General features: G+C 48.2%; 2 protein-coding genes across 6 annotated transcripts in view; one reads left to right on the forward strand and one right to left on the reverse strand.

Annotated features, from left to right (window-relative positions):
• The window catches only part of SPIDR (scaffold protein involved in DNA repair), a 487,708-nt gene extending 463,882 nt beyond the window's left edge, over positions 1–23,826 (forward strand). For all 5 annotated transcript variants that reach the window (XM_042972730.1, XM_042972733.1, XM_042972731.1 and 2 more), the window contains 5 exons: positions 556–708; positions 16,621–16,714; positions 17,771–17,885; positions 18,175–18,228; positions 23,436–23,826. In XM_042972730.1, coding sequence (XP_042828664.1) covers positions 556–708; positions 16,621–16,714; positions 17,771–17,885; positions 18,175–18,228; positions 23,436–23,600 — 581 coding nt within the window. In that variant the 3' untranslated portion in view covers positions 23,601–23,826. The remainder of the gene's footprint in view (positions 1–555; positions 709–16,620; positions 16,715–17,770; positions 17,886–18,174; positions 18,229–23,435) is intronic.
• Positions 23,827–25,239: 1,413 nt separating this feature from the next.
• Positions 25,240–26,222, reverse strand: CEBPD (CCAAT enhancer binding protein delta). Its single transcript, XM_042972735.1, has one exon. It carries the CDS (start codon positions 26,156–26,158, stop codon positions 25,337–25,339), a length of 822 nt encoding a protein of 273 aa, XP_042828669.1. The 5' UTR covers positions 26,159–26,222; the 3' UTR covers positions 25,240–25,336.
• Between the last annotated feature and the right edge of the window lie 1,158 nt (positions 26,223–27,380).

Below are 27,380 nucleotides of genomic sequence, written 5' to 3' on the forward strand. Positions count from 1 at the left end.
GTGGTAGCAGCCTGGGGCTTCAAATGACCCCTGTCATGGCCGCCTGGACAGAACTAGAACGCTGGCAGTGCTGACACCTCCTGTGAAAGATGCCGTTGGTCACTCAAAGATGGTCTCTTGGTGGCACACTTTCCAGGTGCAAAAGCCACCTGAAGCCATTGCCTGAAACATCACTTTTGAAAACGAACAAATGCATGGAACATTATAAATACATGCTTAGATCAATCAGCTCTTTTTTTCCAGGAATCAAATTAGAATCCTGCCTAAACTACATATTTTTTATTTGATTGAGGTGTAATTTGCATACCACAAAATTCACCTTTCCAAATTGAATCCGAATCTAGTATTTGTGTGCTTCTCCAGCTTAGCACACTGGTGGCTTTAGGACTTCCTTTCTGCACAGTGCACGTGTCGTGGGACACAAGGGAGGGGCCGCAAAACTGTGCCCTCTGCCCACACAGCCTGTGGGAGGCTGGCAAAGCACACTGTCCTCACTGGGAGGAAAACTCACTTTCTCTTCAGTGCTTCCATAATCCGAAGTGTCTCTGTCGGCAGGTCAGATCGTTTGTGTTGAACGAAGCGTCCTTTTGCTTCAAAAGCCCCTTGTGGGTATGGCCTCCAGCGCTCCCTCCTGTGAACTGACCAGCCCTGTGAAGCTCAATGAACTGGATTCTGTCACTCAGGTCAACTCCGTTTGCAGCGTTCAAGGTGGGTAGTCAAGTCAATCCCGGTGGAAATGGAAATGGTATTTACATTTTGTTCAATATCATACTTCATATTCGTTTCCTCATTCATTAAGCAAGTACTTATTGTTGTCTCACATGTTCCAGACTTTGGATGTATAAGGAACAAAATCAGAAGAGGTTCTTACCTCTTCGACTCACAGTCTCTATAGAAAGACATCAGTCAGCTATGCACACGATCAGACTTGGAACTGCAGCGTTCAGAGCGCTCCAAGTACTGATTGCCGGGACCTCACGCTGTTAGGGAGGTCACTGTAGCTGCCCCAAGGACAGGAGCTTTGTGCTGCAATCTGAAGCAGGAAGTAGCTAAGTAGGTGAAGGAGTAGACGCAGGAAGAAGGTCTGAAGGGAAAAAACCAGGACATGTAAAGGCTGCTGACAGGGCAGTGTCAGGGAGCACCAGAGTTTGGAAGGGGGCCGGAAAGGCATCTGGATGGAGGGAATGACTGGAGACTAGGCTGAGAGGCAACCACTGCCCGAGTGGGTGGCCCTGGCAGGAGTGTGCTCTGTCATTGACAGGAGGGTGATCCAGTGTTTGTCTCTGCAGAGCAGAGTGGAGGGGCCAGGGCCTTGGGTGATAGCCAGTGGGAGGGCAAGCAGCAGTCCCAAGGCATGAGATAAGGGAAGAGGTGAGGTAAACATGGAAGAGGGTTTAGTTGGGGGAAACTGACAGGTTGGGTAGTGAATTCAGTACAGAGGAAGCAAGGCACAGATGAAGGCTGGGAACATACCTGATGACGTCTGAGATCCCGGTTTAGGCTGCAAGGTGATAGTAGAGCTGTTGAAGGGAATCGGACAAGGCAGAAGAGGCCGGCTTTGAGAGCACAATTTTAGCTATGTCTTGACGAGTTTAGACGTTTTGATCCATCTGAAAAGACATTTCAGTAGCTGATTGGATATGTGAGTCTGGGGCTCAGCATAGCATTAATATTCTCCTTTTTAACTTTTTAAATTTTTTAGTGAAAAAAGTAGCGCCTGTCCAGTGGAACTAGTGAAAGATGAATAAAGAGAAAGCGAAATTATTTCCTACTGTGCACCTGCCATGCTGCACTCTGTACACACAGGAGCACATGCGTTTGCCCCCTTCGGAGGGAGTGTGTGCGACTGCACGACTTTGTAAAACACATTATCCTGGCGCTTGCTTTCCTCACTTAGGACTCTAGCAGGGATGTCCATCCAGATGGGTAGATAAAGATCTAACTCAAGATATTAATTGTTGCATAATATTCCCTTCTATGAATAAACTGTCTCTCCACTGATGGACATCAAACATGTTCCCCTGTTTTTGCAATTATAAACAAGGCTGAAATAAACACGCTTTACATCAATCCCTACTGATTTCTTTGCAGGAAGATTTCAGGGTTTTAGGGTTCGTGTATTTTTTAAACAACTTTACTGAGGTATAACTTACATCACTACAATTCATTCATTTAAAATGTTTTAGTATGTTCACAGATATGCAACTGTCACTACAATCTAATTTAAAACATTGTTGGGGCACCTGGCTGGCTCAGTCGGTAGAGCATGTAACTCCTGATCTCCAGGTTGTAAGTTTGAGACCCACGTTGGGTGTATAGATTATTTAAAAAAAAAAAAAAAAAAAAAAAAGGCACTGTCATCATTCCAAAAATGCCCATTGTCAGTGCCATTATCCTCTCCCACCCCAGCCACTTCCCCTGGTCTTAGGAAAACACTGATCTACTTTCCGTCTTTATAGGTTTGCTTTTTCTGGATATTTCACATACACAAAGTCATACGTTGTATGGTCTTTCATGATTGGCTTCTTTCATTTGGCATAACGTTTTCAAAGTTATCCACGATGTACTATGGGGTCAGCGCTTTATTTCTTTTTATGGCTGAATGTTTCATTGTATGGAGGCACCACATCTTGTTTTTTCCATTCATCAGTTGACGGACATTGGGTCATTTCCACTTTCTGGTTACTGTAAGTAGTGCCGCTATGGATATTTATGGACGAGTTTTTTGTTTGAACCCCTGTTTTCGAATTTTGGGTATGTATCTAGGAATGGAATTGCTGGGTCATATGGGAAACCCTGTACTTAGCCTTTTTGAAGAAATGCAAAAGTGTTTTCCAAAGTGGCCACACAATTGGCTTGTGTATTTTTAATATTAAAAGATATTAAGTTAATTTCCAGAAAATATACAGAAATTCATGTTTCCAAAAGGCCTTCTGAGAGGACCTGTTCCCACCAGCCTTGCCCATCATAAGATTCCTGAGTCTTTTTATAATTTTTATAAACAGCAAAATCTCTGACCCCATTGTTGCTCTAATTCACATTCTCCTGCCTGCTTGTGAGGTTGAGCACTTATTCATTGTGTTCAGGTGATTTGGATCTTCTCTTCTGTGCATTTTCTTTCAGTGTTAAGGCCAAAACGTAAGTAAAGTTGTGATTCAAAGTGCGAAATGAGAGCAGTATAGCCTGTGGTCCCGGAGAAAGCAGACTCTTCCATTTTGTCACCTAACGCAGGGCTGATAGAATCCACCTTAAAGCGTTGTTGAGGGTTAAACGAGATAATGCACATGAGGCTTTGGGGGCTTGGAGTGCTCACCGACTGGTGGAGAAGGGTGACTGCCCCTGACAAGGAGGGCCGGATGACAGCAAAAGCCCATGAGGCAGTGGGTGGGTGGCCTTGGGACCGTCAGGATTTGTCAGGCAGAGTTGGGGAAGGCCTTCCAGACAGATGAAGGCCATATAGAAAACCCACGGAGATGCCAAGGCCGGTTGTAAAAGCTTTCTGTGCTGAGGAGTCAGGGACCTCTTGGGATGGAGCTGTTTCTGTCTCATTCTGCTATTCCCAGTCATGCCAGCCACGGAGGCTGTGTGACCAGTTGTCTTAAATGAAGCAATTCTGTGAGCGCCGTAGGTAGACTGTGGTACAGAGCCAGGGTGGGTTGCTGGCAGGCCGTTTGGAAGCATGCCGGTAAGGAAGGGCTGGGAGTCTGCAGAGGCTGCCTGGACTGTCGGGGCATCTGAGCGCTGGCTGCGCTGGGCCCCTGGGCACACAGGCTGTGAGGACCGTGCACGCTGCAGATGTACGCCCCGGAGCAGATGGATGCGTTGCGCATTTGTCCTCGTCACTGTGCCCACAGCGTGCTACCGCTTGCACATCTCCTCCACCTCCAGAGGCCCCCCTTGCACCTTCATTCTCTCCAGAGGTTGCTCCTGTTCTCCCACCCCTCACCTCTCTCAGAGCCCAGGATTGGTCAGGGGCCCAGAGGAGAGAGAAGGGTGCGGGAGCGGTGTTCTCTGCCCCACATTTGAGGGGAACCACCATGCACCCACACTGCTTAAGCTGTTCAGGACCCTGTTGTTGTAAGACCATAAGAATTGCTACCGCCTGTGGCACCGTTTCAGCTAGAACCGCAGTATAGAAGTGAGCAGACGTGGGGCCAGGGGGTTTCCTTGCTCTGTTCCTGATCTTAAGGGGAAAGCATCTACTTAGTCAACCAGCTGTAGGGGTTTTGTTTATTTGTCATTCTTTCTGGTAAAGATAGTTTCTCTTTATTCCATACTTTGCAAGAAAAAATATTAGCTCTTTTGTGCTTCTTTTACTCCACTCTTCCTTGCCACCTTCCTACAGTTGTTTCTGTACTTTATAGTATAAAGATTGGTGATATTCTCTTCTATAACCATAATTAAGCCTTGAACACTGTCTACAGATTGATTTTTTTTTTTAGATTTTCAAAGGTGAAAATCAATAAATGGTATTTTTAGTGTTATGATTATATAAATATTTTTCACCGAATAGGAAAATAGTATACTGTACTTCTGTTTCCTTGTTTGTTTGGGTTTTGTTTGTTTGTTTAATTTACATACAAGTTAGTTAGCATATAGCGCAACACTGATTTCAGGAGTAGATTCCTTAGTGCCCCTTCCCCATTTAGCCCATCCCCCCTCCCACAACCCCTCCAGTAACCCTCAGTTTGTTCTCCATATTTATGAGTCTCTTCTCTTTTGTCCCTCTCCCTGTTTTTATATTATTTTTGTTTCCCTTCCTTTATGTGCATCTGTTTTGTCTCTTAAAGTCCTCGTATGAGTGAAGTCATATGATATTTGTCTTTTTCTCACTGAGTAATTTTGCTTAGCATAATAACCTCTAATCCCATCCACGGAGTTGCAAATGGCAAGATTTCGTTCTTTTTGATTGCCGAGTAATACTCCATTGTATATATATATACCACATCTTTATCCATTCATCTGTTGATGGACATTGGGTCTCTTTCCATACTTTGGGTATTGTTAATGGCGCTGCTATGAACATTGGGGTGCATGAGTCCCTTCAAAACAGCACACCTGTATCCCGTGGATAAATGCCTAGTAGTGCGATTGCTGGGTCGTAGGGTAGTTCTATTTGTAATTTTTTGAGGAACCTCCATCCTTTTTTCCAGAGTGGCTGCACCAGTTTGCATTCCCACCAGCAGTGCAAAAGAGATCCTCTTTCTCCACATCCTCACCAACGTCTGTTGTTGCCTGACTTGTTAATGTTAGCCATTCTGACAGGTGTGAAGTGGTATCTCATTGTGGTTTTGATTTGTATTTCTCTGATGATGAATGATGATTTTTCATGTGTCGGCCATCTGGATGTCTTCTTTGTAGAAGTGTCTATTCATGTCTTTTGCCCATTTCTTCACTGGATTATTTGTTTTTTGAGTGTTGAGTTTGAAAAGTTCTTTATAGATTTTGTACTAACCCTTACTGATATGTCATTTGCCAATATCTTCTCCCATTACATTTGTTACCTTTTAGTTTTGCTGATTGTTTCCTTCTCTGTGCAGAAGTTTTTATGTTGATGAGGTCCCAATAGTTCAATTTTGTTTTTGTTTCCCTTGACTCTGGAGACATGTTGAGTAAGAAGTTGCTGTGGCCAAAGTCAAAGAGGTTTTTGCCTGCTTTCTCCTCTAGGATTTTGATGGCTTCCTGTCTTACGTTTAGGTCTTTCATCCATTTTGAGTTTATTTTTGTGTGTGGTGTAAGAAAGTGGTCCAGGTTCATTTTTCTGCGTGTCACTGTCCAGTTCTCCCAGCACCATTTGCTGAAGAGACTATCTTTATTCCACTGGATATTCTTTCCTGCTTTGTCAAAGATTAGTTGGCCATACGTTTGTGGATCCATTTCTGGGTTCTCTATTCTGTTCCATTGATCTGAGTGTCTGTTTTTGTGCCAGTACCACACTGTCTTGATGATTACAACTTTGTAATACATCTTGAAGTCCGGGATTGTGATGCCTCCAGCTTTGGTTTTTTTCTTTCTTTTCTTTTCTTTTCTCTTCTTTCTGGTTCCATACAAATTTTAAGATTGTTTATTCTAGTTCTGTGAAGAATGCTGATAGGGATTTTTTGATGGGGTTTGCCTCATGGAATTTTATATTGACTTTCATTTTCCTTGTATTGCCTGTACCACACTTTTTTTTTTCAAATCTCCAAAAATTATGACAAATCATTGGAGTTATCCTTTTCCTTTATAATTTCCCTCCTAGAGCTTTCTCCCCCACCAAGACAGTCTTAACTATTTGCTTAACTACTGTCCTAGGACTCCCTCATATTAATCATTTAAGTTTGAGTCACTGTTTCCTACATATGACTTCTTTATTGGTTTCTTCCACCTGTAGGTTTTTGTAGGTGTTCTTTACCAAGTTAAGGAAGATCTTCTCTATTCCTGGATTGCTGAGAGTTTTTATCATGGCTGGGTGTTGGATATTGCCAAGTTATTTTTCTACATCTTTTGATATGATCATATGATTTTTCTTCTTTAGTCCATTAATATGACAGATTACATTAATTGATTTTTTTAAATATTGAACCAGCCTTGTATACCTGGAATAAATCCCACGTTTGGTTATGGTATATATTTTTTATATAGATTAGATTTGCTAACATTTTGTTAAGGACTTTGCATTTATGTTCATGAGAGGTGTTATTCTGTATTTTTCTTTCATGTAATGTCTTTATCTGGTTTTATTTTAGGGTAATGCTGTCTTCATAGAATGAGTTTAGGAAATATTCCTTCTGCTTCTATTTTCTGAAGAGATTGTAGAGGATTGGTATGATTTCTTACTTACAAGTTTGGTAGAATTTGCCTGTGAACCTTCTGGTCCTGGTATTTTCTGTTTTGGAAGATTATGAATTATTTATTCAACTTCTTTAATAGAGATTAGCTTATTCAGATCATCTGTTTCCTCTCGTGTGAGTTTTGATAGACTGTGTATTTCAAGGAATTGATCCATTTCACGTAATTTAGCAAATTTGGGGGGTGGGTAGAGTTGTTCATAACATTATTTTATTATCCTTTTACTGTCCATGGGATCAGTAATGATGGCCCCTCTTTCATTTCTGATAAAATTAATTTGTTTCTTCTGTCTCTGGCACTGTTGATTAGACTGTGAGAAGTTTATCAGATAATTTTTATTAATCTTTTCAAGGGATCAAATTTGGGTTTCTTGAATTTCTCTTCTTGATTTTGTGTTTTTAATTGTATTGATCTCTCTTCTAATTTTCATTATTGCTTATATTCCCTTTGCTTTGGTTGTAATTTGCTTCTCTTTTTATTTTTCCTAAGATGAAAGTTATATATTAGATATTTTCTTATATATGCATATAGAGTGCTATAAATTTCTCTCTAAGCACTGGTTTTGCTACATCCCACAAGTTTTGATATGTTTTAATTTTCATTTAGTTGAAAATATTTTAAAACCTCTCTTGAGATTTCTTCTTTGACCCATGTGTTAGTTAGAAGTGTATTGTTTAATCTCCAGTTATTTGGGGGTTTTCAGCTATCTTTCTGTTATTGACTTCTGTTTAATTCCGTTGTGGTCTAAGAACATACTTAGTATGATTTCTTTCCTTTTTTGAGGGAGAGAGCACATGAGCAGGAGAGGAGACAGAGGAATAGAGAGAGAATCCTAAGCAGGCTCCACGCTCAGCCTAGAGCCCAATGTGGGGCTCAATCCCACGACCCCGGGATCATGACCCAAGCTGAAATCAATAGTTAGACACCCAACTGACTGAGCCACCCAGGTGCCCCTGATTTCTGTATGATTTCTATACTTTTAAATGTGTTTCATGCCCCACTTTGTGGTCTGTCTTGATGGATATTCCATGTGAGCTTGAGAAGAATGTTTATTCTGCTGTCATTGGATTGAGTATTCTATAAATGTCAATTAGATCCAATTGATTGATGATGCTGTTCAGTTCAGCTGTCTTTATGATTGTCTGCCTTTGGACCTTTCAGTCATTGATAGAAGGGTATTGAAGTCTCAAAGAATAATAAATAAAATATAATAGTGGGTTTCTTTATCTCTCCTTGAAGTTTTATCAGTTTACTTCACATATTTTCACAGTCTGTTGTTAGGTGCATACACATGAAGAATTGTTATGTCTTCTTGGCAAATTGACCCCTTTATCATTATTTAATGCCTTTTCTGTCTTCTCTCTAATAATTTTCCTGGATCTGAAGTCTGCTCTGTCTAAAATTAATATACCTATTTTAACTTATTAGTGTTAGCAAGGTATATCTTTCTTCTATAATTTTACTTTAATCTCTATGTGTCTTTATAGTTGAAGTAGACAACAGAGTTAGCTCATGTTTTTTTGTCCACTCTGACAGTCTCTTTTAATTTATGTTTTTAGACCATTCACATATGAAGTGAATATTTATATAATTGGATTAATATCTATCGTATTTATAATTGTTTTCTATTCAGGGAACTTGTCTTCCACCCTCCTGCTTTATCTCATTTTATTGTTTTATTTTTTTATTTTTTTAACGTTAGAGTGCGAGCTGGGGAGAGGGGCAGAGGGAGAGTGACAGGGGATCTTAAGCAGGCTTCATGCTCAGTGGGAAGCCCGATGTGGGGCTCAACATAGTGGCTCAGTCCCATGACCCTGGGATCATGACCTGAGCCAAAATCAAGCTGCTCAATGAACTGAGCCATCAGGCACCCCTGCATTTTCTCATTTTAATTGAGTATTTTATGACTCCATTTTCTCCTCTTTCTCAGCATATTGATTACACTTTTCTTAACATTCTTTTTTTTTTAATGTTTGTTTATTTATTTTGAGAGAGACAGAGACAGTGGGGGGGGAAGGGCAGAGAGATAGGAGAGACAGAATACCAAGCAGGCTCTGAGCTGACAGCACAGTGCAGAGGGGTTGATCTCACAGATCTCAGATCATGACCTGAGCTGAAATCAAGAGTTGGATGCTTAACTGACTGAGCCATCCAGGCGCTTGCTTTTTTTTTTTTTTTTTTTTTTTTTTTTTTTTTAACATTCCTTAGTGGTTGCCCTAGATACTGCAATATATATTTATAACTAACCAAGTCCACTTTGAAATAACACTATCCTGCTTCAAGGGTAGTACAGGTATCTTGTAAGGATATTCTCAATTCCTCTCTCCCATTCCTTAGAACATTGCTGACATTCACTTATCCATAAGGTATAATCACCGAATACATTGTTGTTATTAATGACCTAAGCAAACTATTATGTTTTACATTAATTTTTATTATTCCTTCTCTGATGCTCTTCCTTTAGTTTATGTAGATCCAGTTTCTGACTTTTATCCTTTTCTTCACATGCCACCACTTTAATGTAGAGTTCCCTGTGGATCTCTATCTGAAGGTATCCTGCAGGCCTCTGGGTGGGTCAGGTGGATATGTAAACACTATTATCACAGAGCTGCCAGATCCCCTGATAAGAACCAGTTAACTAGGGATTTAGAGAAAACAAAACCCCAGCTGCAGAATAGCAAAGATTGGCCCAGTCTCCCATGCAAGAACACCCCAGGTAAGGTAGAGGCTGGGGCAGTGAACAGATCCCACTGATGGACGAAGGGCCACAGAGGCTTCCCTGCTTTCCAGCCAGCCGTGGACTTGTCCAGATCTGACTCCAATCAAAGCCACACAAGCCTAGAGTCCTTACTACTCAGTGAGGTAACAATAGCAGACACCCCTTTCTCCATAACTCAGCCTTGCTCTACTCTGCCCTTCCCTGTCCTGGAAAGTCCAGTGATGGCTTGTCCAAAGAGAGCTCCAAGCAGGCTCTTTCACCATCTGCGGGAGGTCAGTGCTGGGAGGTGGACAGCTCTCTGCAGCAGCTAAATCAGGTGGGCATCAGGGTCTCCAACAGTGGTGTGGACCTTGCAGAACATTGAGCATTTTCCCCGAGTAGAGCTTGAACAAAGTCAGAGTATGGCCCCGTGAGCTAGTCCTTCACTGAGAACAAACATCTCCACCTGCACGAGCGCTCCATCTGCTTGAGTCCTCCATCTGCACGAGTGCTCCATCTGTCTGCTAGAGTCCTCCATCTGCTCGAGTGCTCCATCTGTCTACATGAGTGCTCCACCTGCTCGAGTGCTCCAACTGCGCGAGTGCTCCATCTGCTCAGTCCTCCACCTGCAGGAGTGCTCCATCTGCTCAAGTGCTCCATCTATCTGCTAGAGTCCTCCATCTGCTCAAGTGCTCCATCTGTCTACATGAGTGCTCCACCTGCTCGAGTGCTCCACCTGCACGAGTGCTCCATCTGCTCAGTCCTCCACCTGCAGGAGTGCTCCATCTGCTCAAGTGCTCCATCTGTCTACATGAGTGCTCCACCTGCTCGAGTGCTCCATCTGCACGAGTGCTCCATCTGCTCAGTCCTCCACCTGCAGGAGTGCTCCATCTGCTCAAGTGCTCCATCTATCTGCTAGAGTCCTCCATCTGCTCAAGTGCTCCATCTGTCTACATGAGTGCTCCACCTGCTCGAGTGCTCCACCTGCACGAGTGCTCCATCTGCTCAGTCCTCCACCTGCAGGAGTGCTCCATCTGCTCAAGTGCTCCATCTGTCTACATGAGTGCTCCACCTGCTCGAGTGCTCCATCTGCACGAGTGCTCCATCTGCTCAGTCCTCCACCTGCAGGAGTGCTCCATCTGCTCAAGTGCTCCATCTATCTGCTAGAGTCCTCCATCTGCTCAAGTGCTCCATCTGTCTACATGAGTGCTCCACCTGCTCGAGTGCTCCACCTGCACGAGTGCTCCATCTGCTCAGTCCTCCACCTGCAGGAGTGCTCCATCTGTTCAAGTGCTCCATCTATCTGCTAGAGTCCTCCATCTGCTCAAGTGCTCCATCTGTCTACATGAGTGCTCCACCTGCTCGAGTGCTCCATCTGCACGAGTGCTCCATCTGCTCAGTCCTCCACCTGCAGGAGTGCTCCATCTGCTCGAGTGCTCCATCTGTCTACATGAGTGCTCCACCTGCTCGAGTGCTCCATCTGCACGAGTGCTCCATCTGCTAGAGTCCTCCATCTGCTGAAGTGCTCCATCTGTCTACATGAGTGCTCCACCTGCTCGAGTGCTCCACCTGCTCGAGTGCTCCATCTGCTCAAGTGTTCCTGGAAAACGGAGCCCCCGTGGGGGACAGTGCTCACTGACGTGCTTGGGTTGCCAGGCCTTCTGGTGTCATTTCCCAATCATCAGCATCCACCCTATGCAAGGGCTCTTCCCAGTTCACTTCTTTTAGGATAAAAAACTCTTGCAGCATTGATTTTTATCTCATTGCGTTGCTCACCACTTGCTTACATTCCCCTCGCTAGTGGGTGGTGGTCTCGCTCAATGCCAGGGGCACCGACACAGCAAGTGTAAATTTGTACTCTGCCTCCCTGGAAATGTGTGGCCAAGTCCTGTCTTCAGACCAGGCTTTGGCCTCACTTCTGAGCCCCAGCTTCTGTCCGTTAGAAAACACGAGTGGAGAGGAGGGTGGGCCAGAGAGTTGAAAGTCACTGAAGAAAATACCGGAGCCCGTAGCCGCCCTGTCCCCTACTGGAAAGGAGCCACTGCGCTTCCCAGGAAGGAGCCTGTGAAAGAACCTTTTTGAAAACATGTTTTAATGGATCTGTGATACACCTTTCCCAAACCTGATTACAAGAGATTCCTGTCAATAAGACAGGGAAAGTAAAAAGTTTATTTTATTTTATGTTTTAAGTAAACTCCATGCCCAGTGTCGAGCCCAATGCAGGGTTTGAACTCAGGGCTGTGAGATCAAGACCTGAGCTGGAATCAAGAGTCCATGCTTAACTAGCTGAGCCACCCAGGCACCCCAAAAAGTAAAAGCTTCTAATAGTGCATTGCAGCCAAACAATGAGTATGGTTACAACCCTCAAACTCTAACAAAAATGGGGTTTTTTTCCCCCTTTTGTTTTCATTTAAGCAAATGTTCTAGATGCTAACAGTTTAATAGTACACTTCCCAGCCATCCCTTGGAATTTATTTCGAGTTACTGGAAGGCATCTCCAGTGGTGTGTACCCCAGATGAAATATATTTCTTCAACTGTGTCTTGTTCCCTGCTGGAAGGAAATTGCTTAATCCCATCTAAATGTAAGCGCAGTTAACACCCAAAGATATCTTAGGATACAAAGGAACTTTAGTTGGTAGCAGTCCTCTTTTAATTAGTTCATGTAGCATACACTTAGCAAGTACTGCTGTGAACCAGCTGGCACTGGGCACACACACCCGTGGCATGGGAACCCCTCATCCCGCTTGGCCCTACTTATGCGTCTGCCTCTTGTGAATTGGTCAACACTCCTTTCCGGCTGTATTATAAGCCGTTATTGACTTTACTTTTTATCCCTTTGACTCAATCTTGATTAGATTTGCAAGGACAATGAAATTAGCTGGGACAGCCTTTTCAAAATCAAGATCTATTATTTTCATTTTTAAAAAGTCATTCAAGTAGGCTTGCATGAATGCATTTTAATAAATCAAGCCTACTTAGTTGTAACAATTGTTTTATCCCCTACAGATACGTTTCTCCTAATGCTTGTTCTAGTGGAGAATGAAAGTCTTTGCTCCAGGACTAGGAGGGATGATTCTTCTATTTTTCTGGAAACTTAGGTCACACCTTTTCAAATGTCTAATCTCACCACTTTTCAACAAGAATGGTCTATGGTTTGCTAATGTATCTAGATGATATCTATAATGCTTCACATTTCAAGACAATTAGAGCATCTCAATCTCCTGTTTAAAATTCCTCACTGACTTCTCATGCCTTCCAAGTCTAACATCCCTAGCAAGACCCTGAGTGACTTGGGTTCCCAACCTCTCAGCCATATCATTTGCCTTTCCTTCATGCCTGTTTGGCCTCCAGCCCCACCAGCACCTGTCACCCACCTACAACCACACCTCGTGTCTCTTCTTTTGGGAAACCTTCCCTGACCTCAAGCTAGCTGGAGAGCCTCTCTTCTCTACCTCCAAGGGTCTTTTCCATTTCTCAATTTAGCATTTATTTCATGATAATATTTAATAGACTATTTTTATTTATTTATGAATGTACTATATATTTGTTTATTTATTTTAAGTAGGCTCTGTGCCCAATGTGCGGCTTGAACTCACCACCCTGAGACCAAGAGTCATACTGAGCCAGCCAGGCACCCCCTTAATAGACTATTTTTAGAGCAGTTTTAGGTTTACAGCACAGTTGAGCAGAAGTTACAGAGATTCCCCATACCTCCTGCCCCTGCACATGCACTGCCTCCCCCATTATCAACATCCCCCACCAGGGTGATAAATTTGTCGCAGTTGATGAGCCTACATTGTCACATCATAATCACCCAAAGTCCAGAGTTGACATTAGAGTTCCTTCTTGGTATTGTACTTCCATGGGTTCAGACAAATGTACAACATGTATCCATTATCACAGTATCGACTGAGTAGTTTCACTGACATAAAAATCCTCTGCTCCACCTGTTCACCTTCCCTCCCCTTTAACACATGGCAGCCGTTGACCTTTTTACTGTCTGTGTAGTTTTGCTTTTTCCAGAATGTTGTATAGTTAGAATCATGCAGTATATGGCTTTTTCTTTTTTATTTTTTATTTTTTTTTTTTTAATTTTTTTTTTTTCAACATTTATTTATTTTTGGGACAGAGAGAGACAGAGCATGAACGGGGGAGGGGCAGAGAGAGAGGGAGACACAGAATCGGAAACAGGCTCCAGGCTCTGAGCCATCAGCCCAGAGCCTGACGCGGGGCTCGAACTCACGGACTGTGAGATCGTGACCTGGCTGAAGTCAGACGCCCAACCGACTGCGCCACCCAGGCGCCCAGTATATGGCTTTTTCAAACTGGCTTCTTTCACTAAGCAATATGAATTCAGTTTCCATGTATGTTTTCATGGTATTATAGCTCATTTCTTTTTAGTGCTGAATAATATCCCATTGTCTGGATGTACCACGGTTTATCCATTCACCTGCTGAAGGACATCTTGGTTGCTTCCAAGTTGTGGCAATTAAGAATAAAGCTGCTGGGGCGCCTGGGTGGCTCAGTTGGTTAAGTGTCCAACTCTTGGTTTCGGTTCGGGTCATGATCTCATGGTTCGTGAGTTCAAGCCCCGCATAGGGCTCTGTGCTGACATTGCGGAGCCTGCTTAGGATTCTCTCTCCCTCTCTCTCAAAATAAATAAATAAAAACTTAAAAAAAAAAAAAAAAGAAGAAAGCTGCTGTAAACATCTGTATACAGGTATTTGTGTGGACATAAATTTTCAACTCCTTTGGATGAATACCACCAAGCACAATTGCTGGGTCATATGGTAAGACTATGTTTGGTTTTATAAGAAATTGCCAAAACTGTGTTCCGAAGTAGCTGTACCATTTTGCATGCCCACCGACCATGACTGCGAGTTCCTATTGTTCCATATCCTTACCAGAATACGGTGGGGTCAGTGTTCTGGATTTTGGCCCTTCTAATAGGTGCATAGTGTTATCTCATTGTTGGGTATTTTGTTTTGTTTTACTTATTATAGTTGACTCACAGTGTTACAGGAGTTTCAAGTGTACAACATCGTGATTTGACAACTTTATCCATTGTGCTGTGCTCACTGCAAGGGTAGCTACCATCTGTCACCATACAGCTTATTATCGTATCCTCATAACATTTATTCCATGACTGGAAGCCTGTAACACTTCACCCATTTTGCCCATCCCCCACCCCTCTCTCCGCTGGCAACTACCGCTTTGTTCTCTGTATTTATGGGTTTGTTTCTACTTTGTGTTTGTTTGGTTGGTTGTTTCGGTTTTTAGATTCTACATATAAGCAAAATCATATGGTATTTCTCTTTCTCTGACTGACTTATTTCACTTAGCATAATACCCTCTAGGTCCATCCTTTTTATTGCACATGGCAAGATCTCATTCTTGTTTATGACTGAATAATATTCCCCTGTGTGTGTGTATGTGTATCACATCTGTTTTTATCCATTCATCCATAGAGGGACACTTGGACTGCTTCCATAAATTGGTTATTGTAAATAATGCTGCTATAAGCATCAGAGTGTATATATCTTCCAATTAGTGTTTTTGTATTCTTTGGTTAAATACCCAATAGGGGAATTACTGGATTATATGGTATTTTTATTTTCAATTTTTTGAGGAACCTCCATACTGTTTTTGAGCCACCTCCATACAGTGGCTGCCCCCGTTGGCATCCCCACCAACAGTACATGAGGGCTCCCCTTTCTCCACATGCTTGCCAGCACTTGTTATTTCTTGTCTTTCGGAGTTTAGTGATCCCAACAGGTATGAGGTGATATCTTGTTGTTCTGATTTGTATTTCCCTTTTAATCAGTGATGTTGAGCATCTTTTCATGTGTCTGTTGGCCATCTTGATGTCTTCTTTGGAAAAATATCTAGTCAGGTCCTCAGCCCGTTTTTAAATGGATTATTTGGAATTTTGTGTGTGTGTGTTTGTGTTCTCCTTGTTTTAATTTGCATTTCCCTGCTCATATGATGTTTGACATCTTTCATATACTTATTTGCCATCTTATATTATCTTTGGTGAGGTATCTATGAAGGTGTTAGGCCCATTTTTTAATTGGGTTGTCTGTGTTATTGTTGAGTTGTAAGAGTTCTTTGTATATTTTGGATAACAGTCCTTTATCCGATATGTTTTTGTGAATGTTTTCTCCCATATTCATATTTTTCTCATTATTTGTTCATCTCTCTTCTCAACCAGACTGGAGAGTCCACAAGAGTGGGGATTGTAGTATTCATCATTATATATTTCATGCTACATGTATATCCCACACTAAGTAGCATTGTATACACATTTGTTTGTTGAATAAATAAATCACAAATATTGGATTACAAAAGAAATAAGGAAACCAAAGAAATCACATAAGAGGGTAACAAACCAATAAGAATACTTCTCTTTCCTTACCAAAGAAGTGGAAATGAACATCAGGAATTCCATTATACTTATCAAGGAAGCAAATACTGAGGTGAGGCTAACACTCTGTGAATGGATGGTGACAGTGTGAATGACTGTGAACCTCCTTGTGGGACACAGCTTCTAACAGGGTGTTTCTGTATCTCCAACACTCGTACTCTTGACAGAGTGATTCTGCTTCCATGAATCTAGCCCGAGAAAGAGATCTCAGTACAATAAGGACCTTACGTGGAAAGATTTCCACTGCCTCAGACCTGTATGTCCACTATGGAGGTAACCGTGACTTAAATGGAATATCAGATAAGACAGTCCTTGCAACAGCTCTACAGCAACCTACAAAGTAGTGTGAGACACTGCCCCGCCAGCTTGCTTGTAATGATTTCAGTATGTACACATCTGGAAAAAAACGGAAAACAATGAGGCAGAATGGAAATACTTGGTTAGGTAGTAATATGGGCAAGTTTTAAACAACTTACTTTTTATTGTTGTAGTTTTGTTTGTGCAGTACATGGAAATTATAAAAAGCTTGGGAACATTTGTATAAACGCACAAGGGAGAGAACAACCTGAGGAACCTCACACTAGCATCTAGGGCCTGAGGGACAGAGAGAAGTTGGGAGGGCGGACACTGCCCCTGAGACTCCATCTTTGTTTCACGTGGGCCCAGGCACTGTGGTTGGTGTGGACGAGAGCACGGCTTTCTCATGGCCCACCTGTGACCTGTGTGGCAACGAGAGACTGGAGCAGAGCCCAGGAGACAGGTAAGCACGCAGCAGCTGTCCTGAAAGAGCCCAGGGCAGCCGCAGCCAGTCCTAGGGCCCCAGTGCCACGCTGCCTCGGGCCAGCTTCCCCTGCCAGGGCCCAGGCATGACTCCCACCCGGAAGCCAAGTAGCGGCACTGCAGCTAGAAGGCCGTGGTGCGAGGTGAGCTTGCTTCCTCGTGGCAGGGCGTGTTGCTGGTCCTTGCAGTTCACCAAAGAGGAAAGAGCCCGGTTTTGTACTCAGCTCCTTTATCTCCGGTCAGGAGTAAAAAGAAAAACTCAGGGCCAATGTGAATGAATGAGACAAACTTGGTGACTCTACAGCTTGTCCTCTGCGGGGGTACAGACTTTTCCAGAGACCAGTGAACATCTGTGTAAACAGACATTCCTTCCCTGGACCAGCATTACTGCATACCCTCCCTTGGGCCCCAGGGGGTTGGGTATCAATGTAGTTCTCTGAGCCGGTTCCCCAGCCTCCCAAGGTGACTTTGTCACCTGACAGGAGGAGGCCCGATTGTTACTTTTCTGCTTCTTAATAAGTAAAGGACAGCTGTCTCCTTGACGCCTCCTGGGCCGGTGGCCTTAGGTATAAACAAGTCATTACTGGATCATATTTAAGAGACAAGAAGAGTTTGAGTCACAGGCTTACTTGGTGGCAGTAAGGAGCATAGCTACTGGTGACAAGGAGGAGGTTGTCCTGTTGAGGCAGAAGGGAAGCCCTGACCTCTGCTTGCTGAGCCCAGGGCCTCCACTTGGCTTCGTGGGATGTTTGCTGTCCCCCCTCTCCCAGCTCGAATGAGACTGCCCTGCCCGTGTCCCTTCCGTCCCTTGGGGCATCAGTTACCTACGCAGCCCTTAGCGGGAGGCTGACACTGGTCCCTCAGAACAGGCTGAGCCTGGAGCTTCTTCTGGCCTATTTCAGGAATTTCGTTTCTGAGGGTAAATCCCCTTTTCTGTCTCAGCAAACACTCGTGTTTAGAAAAAATTGTCTACCACGAGACTCTTCTGATTTGCGCTTTCCAAGTCCTATCTTCCCTGTGTGTTTCCAAACAACAGAGGCGCCTTTTCCTGTGGGGACTGCTCCCGCGTGGTCATCTCTCCTCTTCCCAGAAGGCACTTGCAGGTGTTCCTGGACTGCCCCTCTCGCCCCCAGTGCACAGTGAGGGTCAAGGTAGGAGGCGGGCGGTGCTCGCGTGCGTCCCACTCTGTGTCACAGAGCCCCTCTGCCGCACCGCCAGCTGGGAGCGCGGCCTCTGTTTTTCCTTCCCTGGGGGAGGGGAGGGAAGGGCTCCCCCTCGGGAACACTGTCTTCCCGTGTCTGTGACTTACAGTCACGTTGGACTCAAGACTTGGAGAGGGAAGCTACCGGAGAGATGAGGACTCGACATGGACCCCGGGCGCGGGGCTGAGCGCTGGCACCCATCCTGGGGTTTAACCCGCCCGCCCCGCTGTCGTTGCAGCTGTCCCAGGCCAGTGTTTCTTCGCTCCTGAGGTTCGCCGCCTGCGAAGATGGGGTAAGTCCAGGGACACGCAGCCCCGGTGTCCAGCCCTGTGCGCTTCAGCCCGAGTCAGTGGATCATCCCCAGGTGCAGACCCCCGCCTCCCGCACTCTCGCTCACAGCGGAGTGCCGCAGTGGAATCGGGCGCGTCCTCGGTGTGTGGAGTAGGCCGAGACGTGGGCGCGCCACACCGCGGTCTCTTCCCGGCAAGGGCCGAGTCTGTTCACGAGACCTTTCCCTTGTGGGATTGAGGCCCTTTCCTAACCAGTCTTGCAGTAGATCCATGAATCTGTCTCCCTGGCTTTGATTTTAGGAAGACAGTTGACCCTTCAAGGCCTGCCATGGTTTTACGTTAAGAGAACGGCAATATCTGAGGCACACGTCTTGTGTTTGTTAATTGCTGGGTGTTCCAGAGTCTGAGTAACTGGAACATTACCGTTATTCCTCAGAACCGTTTTGCCTGCCCTGAGAGTTGCTGTGGTGTGAGGCTTAGTGAAGCGGTGTGCTCCTTCAAGAACACCACCACCTAAACATACATAACTTACGGCCTAGAGACAGTTTCTTCCTTGTAAAATTTGGCCCTCATAAACAGGAAAGGTCTGTCCTTGACATGTCTGGTCAAAACCATCTGCTAGCACCACAAGTGGCCCGTGGACTCACCGAACCCCGGAGAAGAGCACGGGGGACTGACCGCTGCGATGGTGCCAGGGCACAGTTCCCAGGTCACAAAAGGTATCTGTGGCCAGTGGTGGGTCCACATCCAAGTAGCAGACTTGGGCCAGCTGGGCAGAGTGTGGCGAAAAGCGGGCTGGCCATCTGCAGAACTTTCTGATGGGATCCCATGGCCAAATTCCAGCTCCGATTGCAGCCGGAACGCGGGGCTCCTCCGGAGGTGCGAGGGGCTTCTGCCTCCGGCAGCTGCCAGCCCCTCCTGAGGCGCAGAGGTCGGCAGCACAGGAGGTGGAGCAGCCATTCACACTCCTCCCTCAAAACCATGGCTCTCAAAGTTTGGACTAAACTGGGACGTGGACGAATCCACGAACAGGATCCGAGGGGATCACCGGTCCGACCAGGTTTCAGGGCGGAACTGCCCGTGGAGCCCTAAAAAGAGTTTCTGGCTCTCTCCCTGGGATACAGCGCACCGGCGGGGGCATAGCTGCCTAGTGCAGCATGGGGACACCTCCAGCCCCACGCCAAACCTGTATCCCAAGGGCTGCTTCACGTGTAGGGACTGATGGCAGGGCTCGTGAGCAAGTACTCCCTGACTGTGTCCAAGTAAAATGTGAGTCGGTAACTACAGCGGGCCACCAACTGTGCTCACTGTTTTTCTTCCACCTTTGCCTTATTTAACGTCCCCAACATCTCGGTAGTGCAGAATCCACATTTTACCGCTAAAGAAACGAGAGTGCAGGGCCCGCAGCCACAGTCTTCGTTGGGTACATTGTTATCCCCAGAAGTGACTACCTAGCAGAGTGTGGGAGGGTGACAGGGATCCTTGTGTGTATGTTTCTGTTCCCCCTGAACTTTCTGGGTGACAGGACAGCAGCACCTGCTGACTGATTCCTCGTCACCTTATCTCTCGGTCTCTGGGGTGGGTGAGGAGGAAGACAGAAGGGCGTGATCCTGGGTAAGGCTGATGGGATTGGAGGGGGCTTTAAACAGGTGCTAAACGTGGCAGATCTAGGTTATCTGGGCAAAAAGTTGGGAAGTGTTGGGAAAACTTCTGCTTAAGGAGAACACATAGCGAATGAACCCAAACCCACAGCCTCAGCAAACAAGAACCAACAGCACTTGGGATGGTGCACGGCTCCCCGCAGGCCCACATGGGCGCAGAGGCCCAGCACCTGCCCTGCAGTTCCTCAGGCGGCCCTGGCTGGGCCCTACCAGGCTCAGGCCTGTTCTCCCTCCGGTTCCCCACAGGCTCCTCCAGAGAGCAGCCTGGTGCTCCCTCTGGGAAGCCTCCAGCCACGGACTGCTCTGGACTCCCCAACCTCTCTGTAGGGACCTGGGGATCAGGAGGAGGCCCTGGCAGAACTGTCTCCTCACTTGATTTCCTTCTGAGTGAGGCTGACCTGTACCTCTTACACATCACACCTCTCAACTACGGGGCACCTGTAGGCAAAACCCTACTTATAAAGAGCTCAAGGGTGTGTGTGCAAACGTGTGTGTATCTGAGCGTGGGTGCGTTTGCCGGTGGGTTTGCCTGGGGGTGTGCTTGAGCGTGTGTACACACCTGTGTGTGCCTACGTGTGCACATTTGCACTGGGTGAGGGGCACAGGGTGGCAACGGTCCTGGGTGTCACCTTTCTGGGTGCTCTGTTATCCGAGCTGACGCCAGTAAAATTAGAGTAAATTGCAAGCCTGGAGGTACATTTTAGTCAGCTCCTTCCCCCTCCCCCAGCTTTATTCACGGTGGATAATCAGGGCTTTACATCTGACCTGCAAGGAGCTGATAGAAGATGGGTGTAAGAAGGTCCTCTGTGGAGACATGAGCATGAGTTTTGCAGTCCTGATTCTGTCCATTTTCTGGGTGAGAATGCACATTTGCCAAAATCCAAAGAATCAAATTAGTCTTTCCATGAGAACCATAGCTCCACTCCCTGGAACAGATGTACTGTTTCTGGTTAGGACACCGGAGTGTGAAGTTTTATACCGAAACTTTGGCGTGTTCAAGCTACAGAGGTGAGAAATGGAGCGGCTGCTGTTGTACATGTTAGTTGTCAAAGGTCACATTATAGTGATACGAAATTTGGAGTTTGTTTCCTAGCTTTCAGAAAAATAAAAGTTGAAGGGAGATGTAGTGCGCCTTTTAAAAACAAACCCATTTCACACGTATGTACATTCAGTCCGTTCATATGAACAGTGCGCTTGCATTTGCTAGCGTGACTGTTCTGTACCTTTCCATCTTAATTCCCCCCAAACATAATTATCATTTGATTTCCACTTATCAGTGATATAGTTATTATTGACTATGATGTGGTTATTATAATCTATCGCTGCCAAATCTGATGTGGTAAGAAGGAATGATCTGTTCCTGACTTTGTTTACAAGCCAGAATTCTCCACCTTTACCTAAGTGAGTGTAGGAGTGCCTGGGCCTCCTACTTCCCCACGCACGGATGTACAAGTAGTGAGAGACAGCAAAGAAGTACCCAGCCGGCCTACCTCAGTCCTCCCAGCCGGGGATGGCGACCCCTTACTCTGCACGGCCCTATGGGCGCCCTCCACACCCCACAGTCCTGCGGCTGTCTGGTTCTCTGCCATCTCTCCAGGATCAGACCCCTCTTGGTTTATAGCAAGTCCTTGACGAATGATCAAGGCAGTGGGCCACGAACCTGACATCAATGGCACAGATGAGCTGGGGCTGAGGAAGGCCTCAGCCACGGTTGTCCAGTGAGAGACTTTAGTTCCGCCTCTTCATCTGTCTTTTTTTGTTTGTGTTTGTGTTTTAGAGAGGGAGAGAGTGCACAAGCGGGAGAGGGGCAGAGAGGGAGAGAGAGAGAGAGAGAGAGAGAGAGAGAGAGAGAGAGAGAATCTCAAGCAGGCTCCACACTCAGCACAGAGCCTGTTGCGGGGCTCAATCCCATGACCTTGGGGCCACGACCTGAGCTGAAATCAAGAGTTGGACACTTGACTAACTGAGCTGCCCTTTGACCCCTCTTCACCTGTCTTGACTGCAACTCTTACTCCCCCATCCCTCCATTAAGCACTGAAGAAACCAAAACTACCGATCACATTGAATAGGCTGGGTGTGTTGCAATATGCCTTACTTCAAAGACGGGAAAGCAGAACGATCTTGTGGACTGGCGGTAGAGCAGTGTTCACATCCCAGGTTGATCCCAGGTTGAACATCATGTTACTGCTTCAAAACCAACCACCCCAAAGCTTAGGTGGCCTCCATACTTAACTCTGCATACAGACCTGCAGTTTGGGTAGGGCTCTGCCAGGACAGCTCTGCGGGCCATCAGTTGGTGCCCCAAAGCCTAGGCTGGACTCACAAAACGCCCTTCAGTCCCCAACTGACTGCTGTGCTCCTTTGCCTGGGACCTTCTCGGGCTCTGGCCACACAGTCTAGCTTCTCTCACGATATGTGTCTGGATCCCAAGAGATGCAGGCAGAAGCTGGGCTCCTTCCTGACCAAGCTGGGGATGCCACTCAGTGTCCTTTCCACCATACTTTCCGTGAGAAGTAGTCACTAAGTCCAGCCCAGGAGCCAGGGTAAGGGCAGTGAGGTGCCCACCTTCGATGGGAGGGCACCAGGGAGCCACAGACACGTGCCTACTTTTGCCACGTTGTCAGAGCCCTCCAGCCTCCATCTCCTTCGCGAAGACACATTAACGATGGAAGGAGTGAGCTAAAACATACAGACCTGAGCTACCGTAGAGTTGTGTGAAGGGGTCTTGCGCAGAGGAGGGGTGGTGCGCCTCAGACAGCATTCTGCAAGTGGCAGCAAAGGAGCCTCTGAAAGAACCTGTTACCTTCCAGGGCCTCGGTCTCTGCTGAAGCCAGAGATGGGATTCATCCCAGCGAGTTTGAGCCGCTCTTTATTTTCAGTCCCACTTCCCCCCAACCCCTGGAAGAAAGCGTTCTGAGGTTTGAAACCTGCCACACCTTCCTAGCACGGTCATCTGGTTCCCATGCTGTCCAGTGCCCTGAGTTCTCATCTAGAGATGAAACCTGCCCGTAAGATACTCCTCAAACAAACAGTGTGAAGAGGAAGCTTTCTGTATGTTTGGCCCGAGAAGAGTTACTCTAGAAAAAACGGGATCCCGTTAAGGAGGGAAGTCTGGGGCAAAGTACCAGGCAATCCTTTGACCAGAAGTGTCGCTAGATTGGGGAAGTGTCCCAAAGGAAGTGGAAGACAGCTGCAAGCATGATGCGTGCCCTGCCCCCAGCCTTCCCACTAGAGACCGGGGCACATCCCTTTGTATGTCAGTCCCCAGTTCCTCTCCAAGGACGGCCAGCTGGGACGTCCTTGTCGTTGCATCCACTAACAGAGATCAGAAAACAGGAGCTCCTTCATTTGCCATAATCAACAGGGCTTTTATCTAGCCTGTCACTTTTTTTCTTCCTCACCCTGTTGTTCTCACCGTTTGCAAAGTGGAAGGTCACAGACTGAGGGAAGGACCTTCTGCTCTGCTCTTTGGTGTTCTGTGTTGTTGGGAACAGGACGTCCGGGGCTAGCTCTATTTGCTTTAACCGGCATGCCTTCTGTCACTGCAGAGTTATGAAGCGCAGAGTGTCCTCGGAAAGGAGGTGGGGTTGTTGAATTGTTTTGTCCGGTCCGTAACCACCCACCCGGCTAGCTGCGTTGGATTGGAGGAAATCGAGCTCCTGACTGCAGGAAGAGCCTCTTCCCGACACTGCCCGTCGCCACAGGAGCTGTGAACTTTGTGATGCAGCGGAGGTGGTGGTGGTTTGGGGTAGTTATCTGTTAACTACGGGCAGAGTGAGTGTACTCTATGATCTTGAAATGGAGCTCAGATTTTTCTAGGGCAAATGTTAGCAAGATAATCTTGTAAACTCTACCTCAAAATGCTTTTTTCTACAGTTCTATTTTACGACCTTTCTGCAAATTCAGGAACATGTTACATTAAAACTTAACTAAGCTTGAGGCCTTCATTTTGTACTTCATCTTAGGCAGTATTAAAACAGCAAGAAAAAAATTCTGCTCACTTGTAATTTTTAAGTGTTTAAAACCGTTACTCCTAAAGTATAGATGAGTTACCTGCTGTGATTCTCGCTATACCTATAGGCCTGTTTAATCATGCTGGGTACTGTGCACAGAGAGCCGAGATTACAGACCCAAGAGGAGTGATTGGTTATTGTTGGCTTTGTTGGCAGAGATGTAAAGTAACACGAAATGATGAATAAATTGTCTTTAGACAATAAAGATTTTGTTTCCTCCTTTATAACAAGACGATCATGATAGGCCACGGTTAAATTACATAAAGATAGACCTGGCAGTCCAGAGCAAGAAAGGGTGCCGAGTACCCGCTTTAGTTGGGGCAAAGGTGAACGGCTTGATGTGTCCTGATGGAGCTTTGAAACATTTCAACGACTGGCAGGACTGCTGCTTTTGAGGAGCTTTTTGACCGTCTTTTGCATCTACCACAGAACTATCTTATGTTTACACCCACTCGGAAAACCTACTGGAAGCTGTACCTAAGACTGAGGAAAGTGAAAGCAGAGTCCCATGGAAGCCAAAGACGACTCAGACATGCTGTGCGGAGAGCCGGATCCTTCCCCTCACCCCTCACCCCTCACCCCTCACCCCTCACCCCCGCAGCAGCCAACTGAAGTTAGCCCCGGGGGGGCTCTTGCCTACAGAGGAGCCCCTAAGTCAACTGCAGGACCGGTCATCCCGCCAGCCTCCTCCCCAAGTCCCGGAACTTCTCTGGGAGCACCTTCCACCGGAAAGCTACTAGTCTAGCACGCGTTCCTTTATTCGTGCTTCCTCGATCTTAAGCAAACAAACATCTGGAGGTAGACTCTGGCAGGTTTCAAAGAGCAAAGCAGATCCCCTCTTCTAGGGAGCTCAGGTCCCCCCTCAGGGACACACACCTGCGTCCCGCGGCCTCCCCGGTGCCTTGCTGCACGCCTGGCACTGGAACGTGCCCTTCCCCAGCGAGGTCCTGGGGCCACCAGCATTCAGGAGTCACTGTGAATACGGGAATCGGGGGTGGTTTTAAATGCTTCTTTATTCTTACAAATGCTGTAAAAATTAATATAAAAAAGTGAGCATGCTCAGTCTTTTCCTCTTATCTACAATACAAAGGGTTTGTCTGAAAAGTTTGTTTCCTTTTTTTTTTTTTGTTTTTTTTTTTGTTTTTTTTTTTTTTTTTTACAAATGTACCTTAGCTGCATCGACAGGAGTAAGATGTAGAAAAGCTACCATTATGAAAATAACTTAAGGGGAAAGAAACACGCATAGCTTCTCTCGAAGTTCAGTGGTGGTTCAGTCCAGGCCGTAGGCTCCTCCGTGGGCGCGTCCCAGAGACACTGCGGCCGGCGCCCAGCGCCTCTCGCGGCGTCCGGGCGGGGCGCGCTCCGCTCCCGGGCCCGTCGCGTCTGAGGTATCGGTCGTTGGTGAGTCTCTCCCGCCCCCTCCCCCGGGCCGCGCGTTACCGGCAGTCGGCGGCCCCGGCGGCCGGCAGGAAGGGCGGGCTGGGCAGCTGCTTGAAGAACTGCCGGAGGCCGGCCAGGTCCCGCGTGAGCTGCTCCACGCGCTGGTGCAGTTTCTCGTTCTCGGCCGACAGCTCCACCAGCTTCTGCTGCATCTCCTGGTTGCGCCGCTTGGCCTTGTCGCGGCTCTTGCGCACGGCGATGTTGTTGCGCTCGCGCCGCTGCCGGTACTCCGGGCTGCCGCGGTCCGGGCCCCTCTTGCCCGCGCTCTTCTCCCGCGCCGGGCCCGGGGCGGGGCTCGGCCCGGGGCTGCCGCGCGGCGGCTCGGGCGACGTGGGCGGCGTGGGCTGCGCCGCGGCCGCCAGGCTCACCACCGTCTGCGCGCACGCGGCCACCTGCGCCGGCAGCAGCGAGCCGGGCGCGTCGCCGTCGCCCCAGTCGGGCTCGCGCTTGAGCGGACGCGGGGCGGCGGTGCCCGGGCCGTGGGGGCGCGCGAGGCCGCCGGGCAGCAGCTCCAGGGCTCCCGCGGCGGCGCCCGCCGCGCCCGCCTTGTGGTTGCTGTTGAAGAGGTCGGCGAAGAGCTCGTCGTGGCACAGCTCGAGGGTGGGCACGGCGGCCATGGAGTCGATGTAGGCGCTGAAGTCGATGGCGCTCTCGTCGTCGTACATGGCGGGGGCTACGGCGCCCGGCTCGGCCAGGCTCCCCGGCTCGCTCCCGCGGCCTGGCTTGCCCGCCCGGCCCGGCTCGTAAAAGGGCGCGGGCTCCGCGGGCCAGGGCGCGCCGCGCGCCGGGCCGTCCAGGCTGAAGAGCGCAGCGCTCATGGCGGCGTCGGGCCGGCCTCCGTGTCCGAGCGCGGCTGTCACCTCGCTGGGCCGGGCCCCGCCGCCTTTTCTAGCTCGAGCTGACGCGCACGCCCCGCCCCGGCTCCAGAACCGCGGGGGCGCCCCGGGGCCGCGGGGAAGGGGAGGGGGAGGGGGGCGGCGGGCGGCGGCGCCCGGGGAGACCCCGCCCCGAGCACCCCGCCCGCCCGGCCCCGGAGCCGCCCCCGAGCCCCCCCCCCCCTCCCCCGCCCCCCCGCCTCCCGCCCCCGGCCGCTGTCCTCTCGCTGCCCCCACCGCCACCCCCACGCCCCGGCCCGCGCGGGAGGGGAAGGGGCGCCACTTCCTCCCCGTCCGCGGCCCGGCCCGAGCGCCTCTGCTGGGAATGGCCCTCCCTCTGCCCGCACTCCGGCTCCTTCTCTCCTTCCTGTTTGTTGGGTTTGGAGCCTCTCTGCTCTTCGGAGCGGCAGTGAAATCAAAACCAGGACTTGGCTGCGGCGCGCGCGTCCCCGGCCGGTTCCCGTCGTCAGAGGGAGCGCAAGCTGGGGGAGGGCGACTGCGGGCCCGAGGACAGAGTGCTGGGGCGTTCTCCAGACACGGCTCCGGCCCTGGGGACCCCGGTCCGCGCCACGAGCGGCGAGGAGGGCGCGGGGGGGGGGGGGGGGGGAGGGGGGCTTCGCACGTTTCCGGAAACCCGGGGCCCGATTTGGCCCTTCTCCCCCGGGTTCCCGGGGCCCAGTCGGCCCTAGGGGTCGAGGCTCGGCGTCGCGGCTGGAGCTTCAAGCCGCAGGGACCGCGGGGCACAGCAGACGGGAGACGAGGAGTCCTGACGCACGTTGGAGCCGCCGGCCGCGCTAAATACCGGGGGCTGCCGCGCTCGCAGGCCCCGCCGGGCCCGACGGCCGGCTCGACCCCCGCAAAGTCCCGCGGCCCCGCGCTCCCCGCGAGCTCCCCGCGCCCTGGCGGTCACGCTCGGCCTGCTAAAGCAGTGCCATCTGGCGGTGGCGTCTTGCTCCAGTCCTGTGTTTAGTTCCGGGCTCTTTTCTCTGTGCCCGGTATTCCAAGAAGTCCTTCTGCGTCTAAAGCGGGTGGGTCCTCTTTAGGAGAAAGAGATTCACACGAGCAGCTCTGACAGCGTATTACGTTGCTGGCTCTTCGTACTGTAAAATGCACGGAGAGACGGTATGGATTGATTTTGTTCGTTGTTTCCTGCAATTTGGGGCAG

The sequence above is a fragment of the Panthera tigris genome, chromosome F2 (assembly GCF_018350195.1).
Source record: "Panthera tigris isolate Pti1 chromosome F2, P.tigris_Pti1_mat1.1, whole genome shotgun sequence".
In the NCBI taxonomy this organism is placed as follows: Eukaryota; Metazoa; Chordata; class Mammalia; order Carnivora; family Felidae; genus Panthera; species Panthera tigris.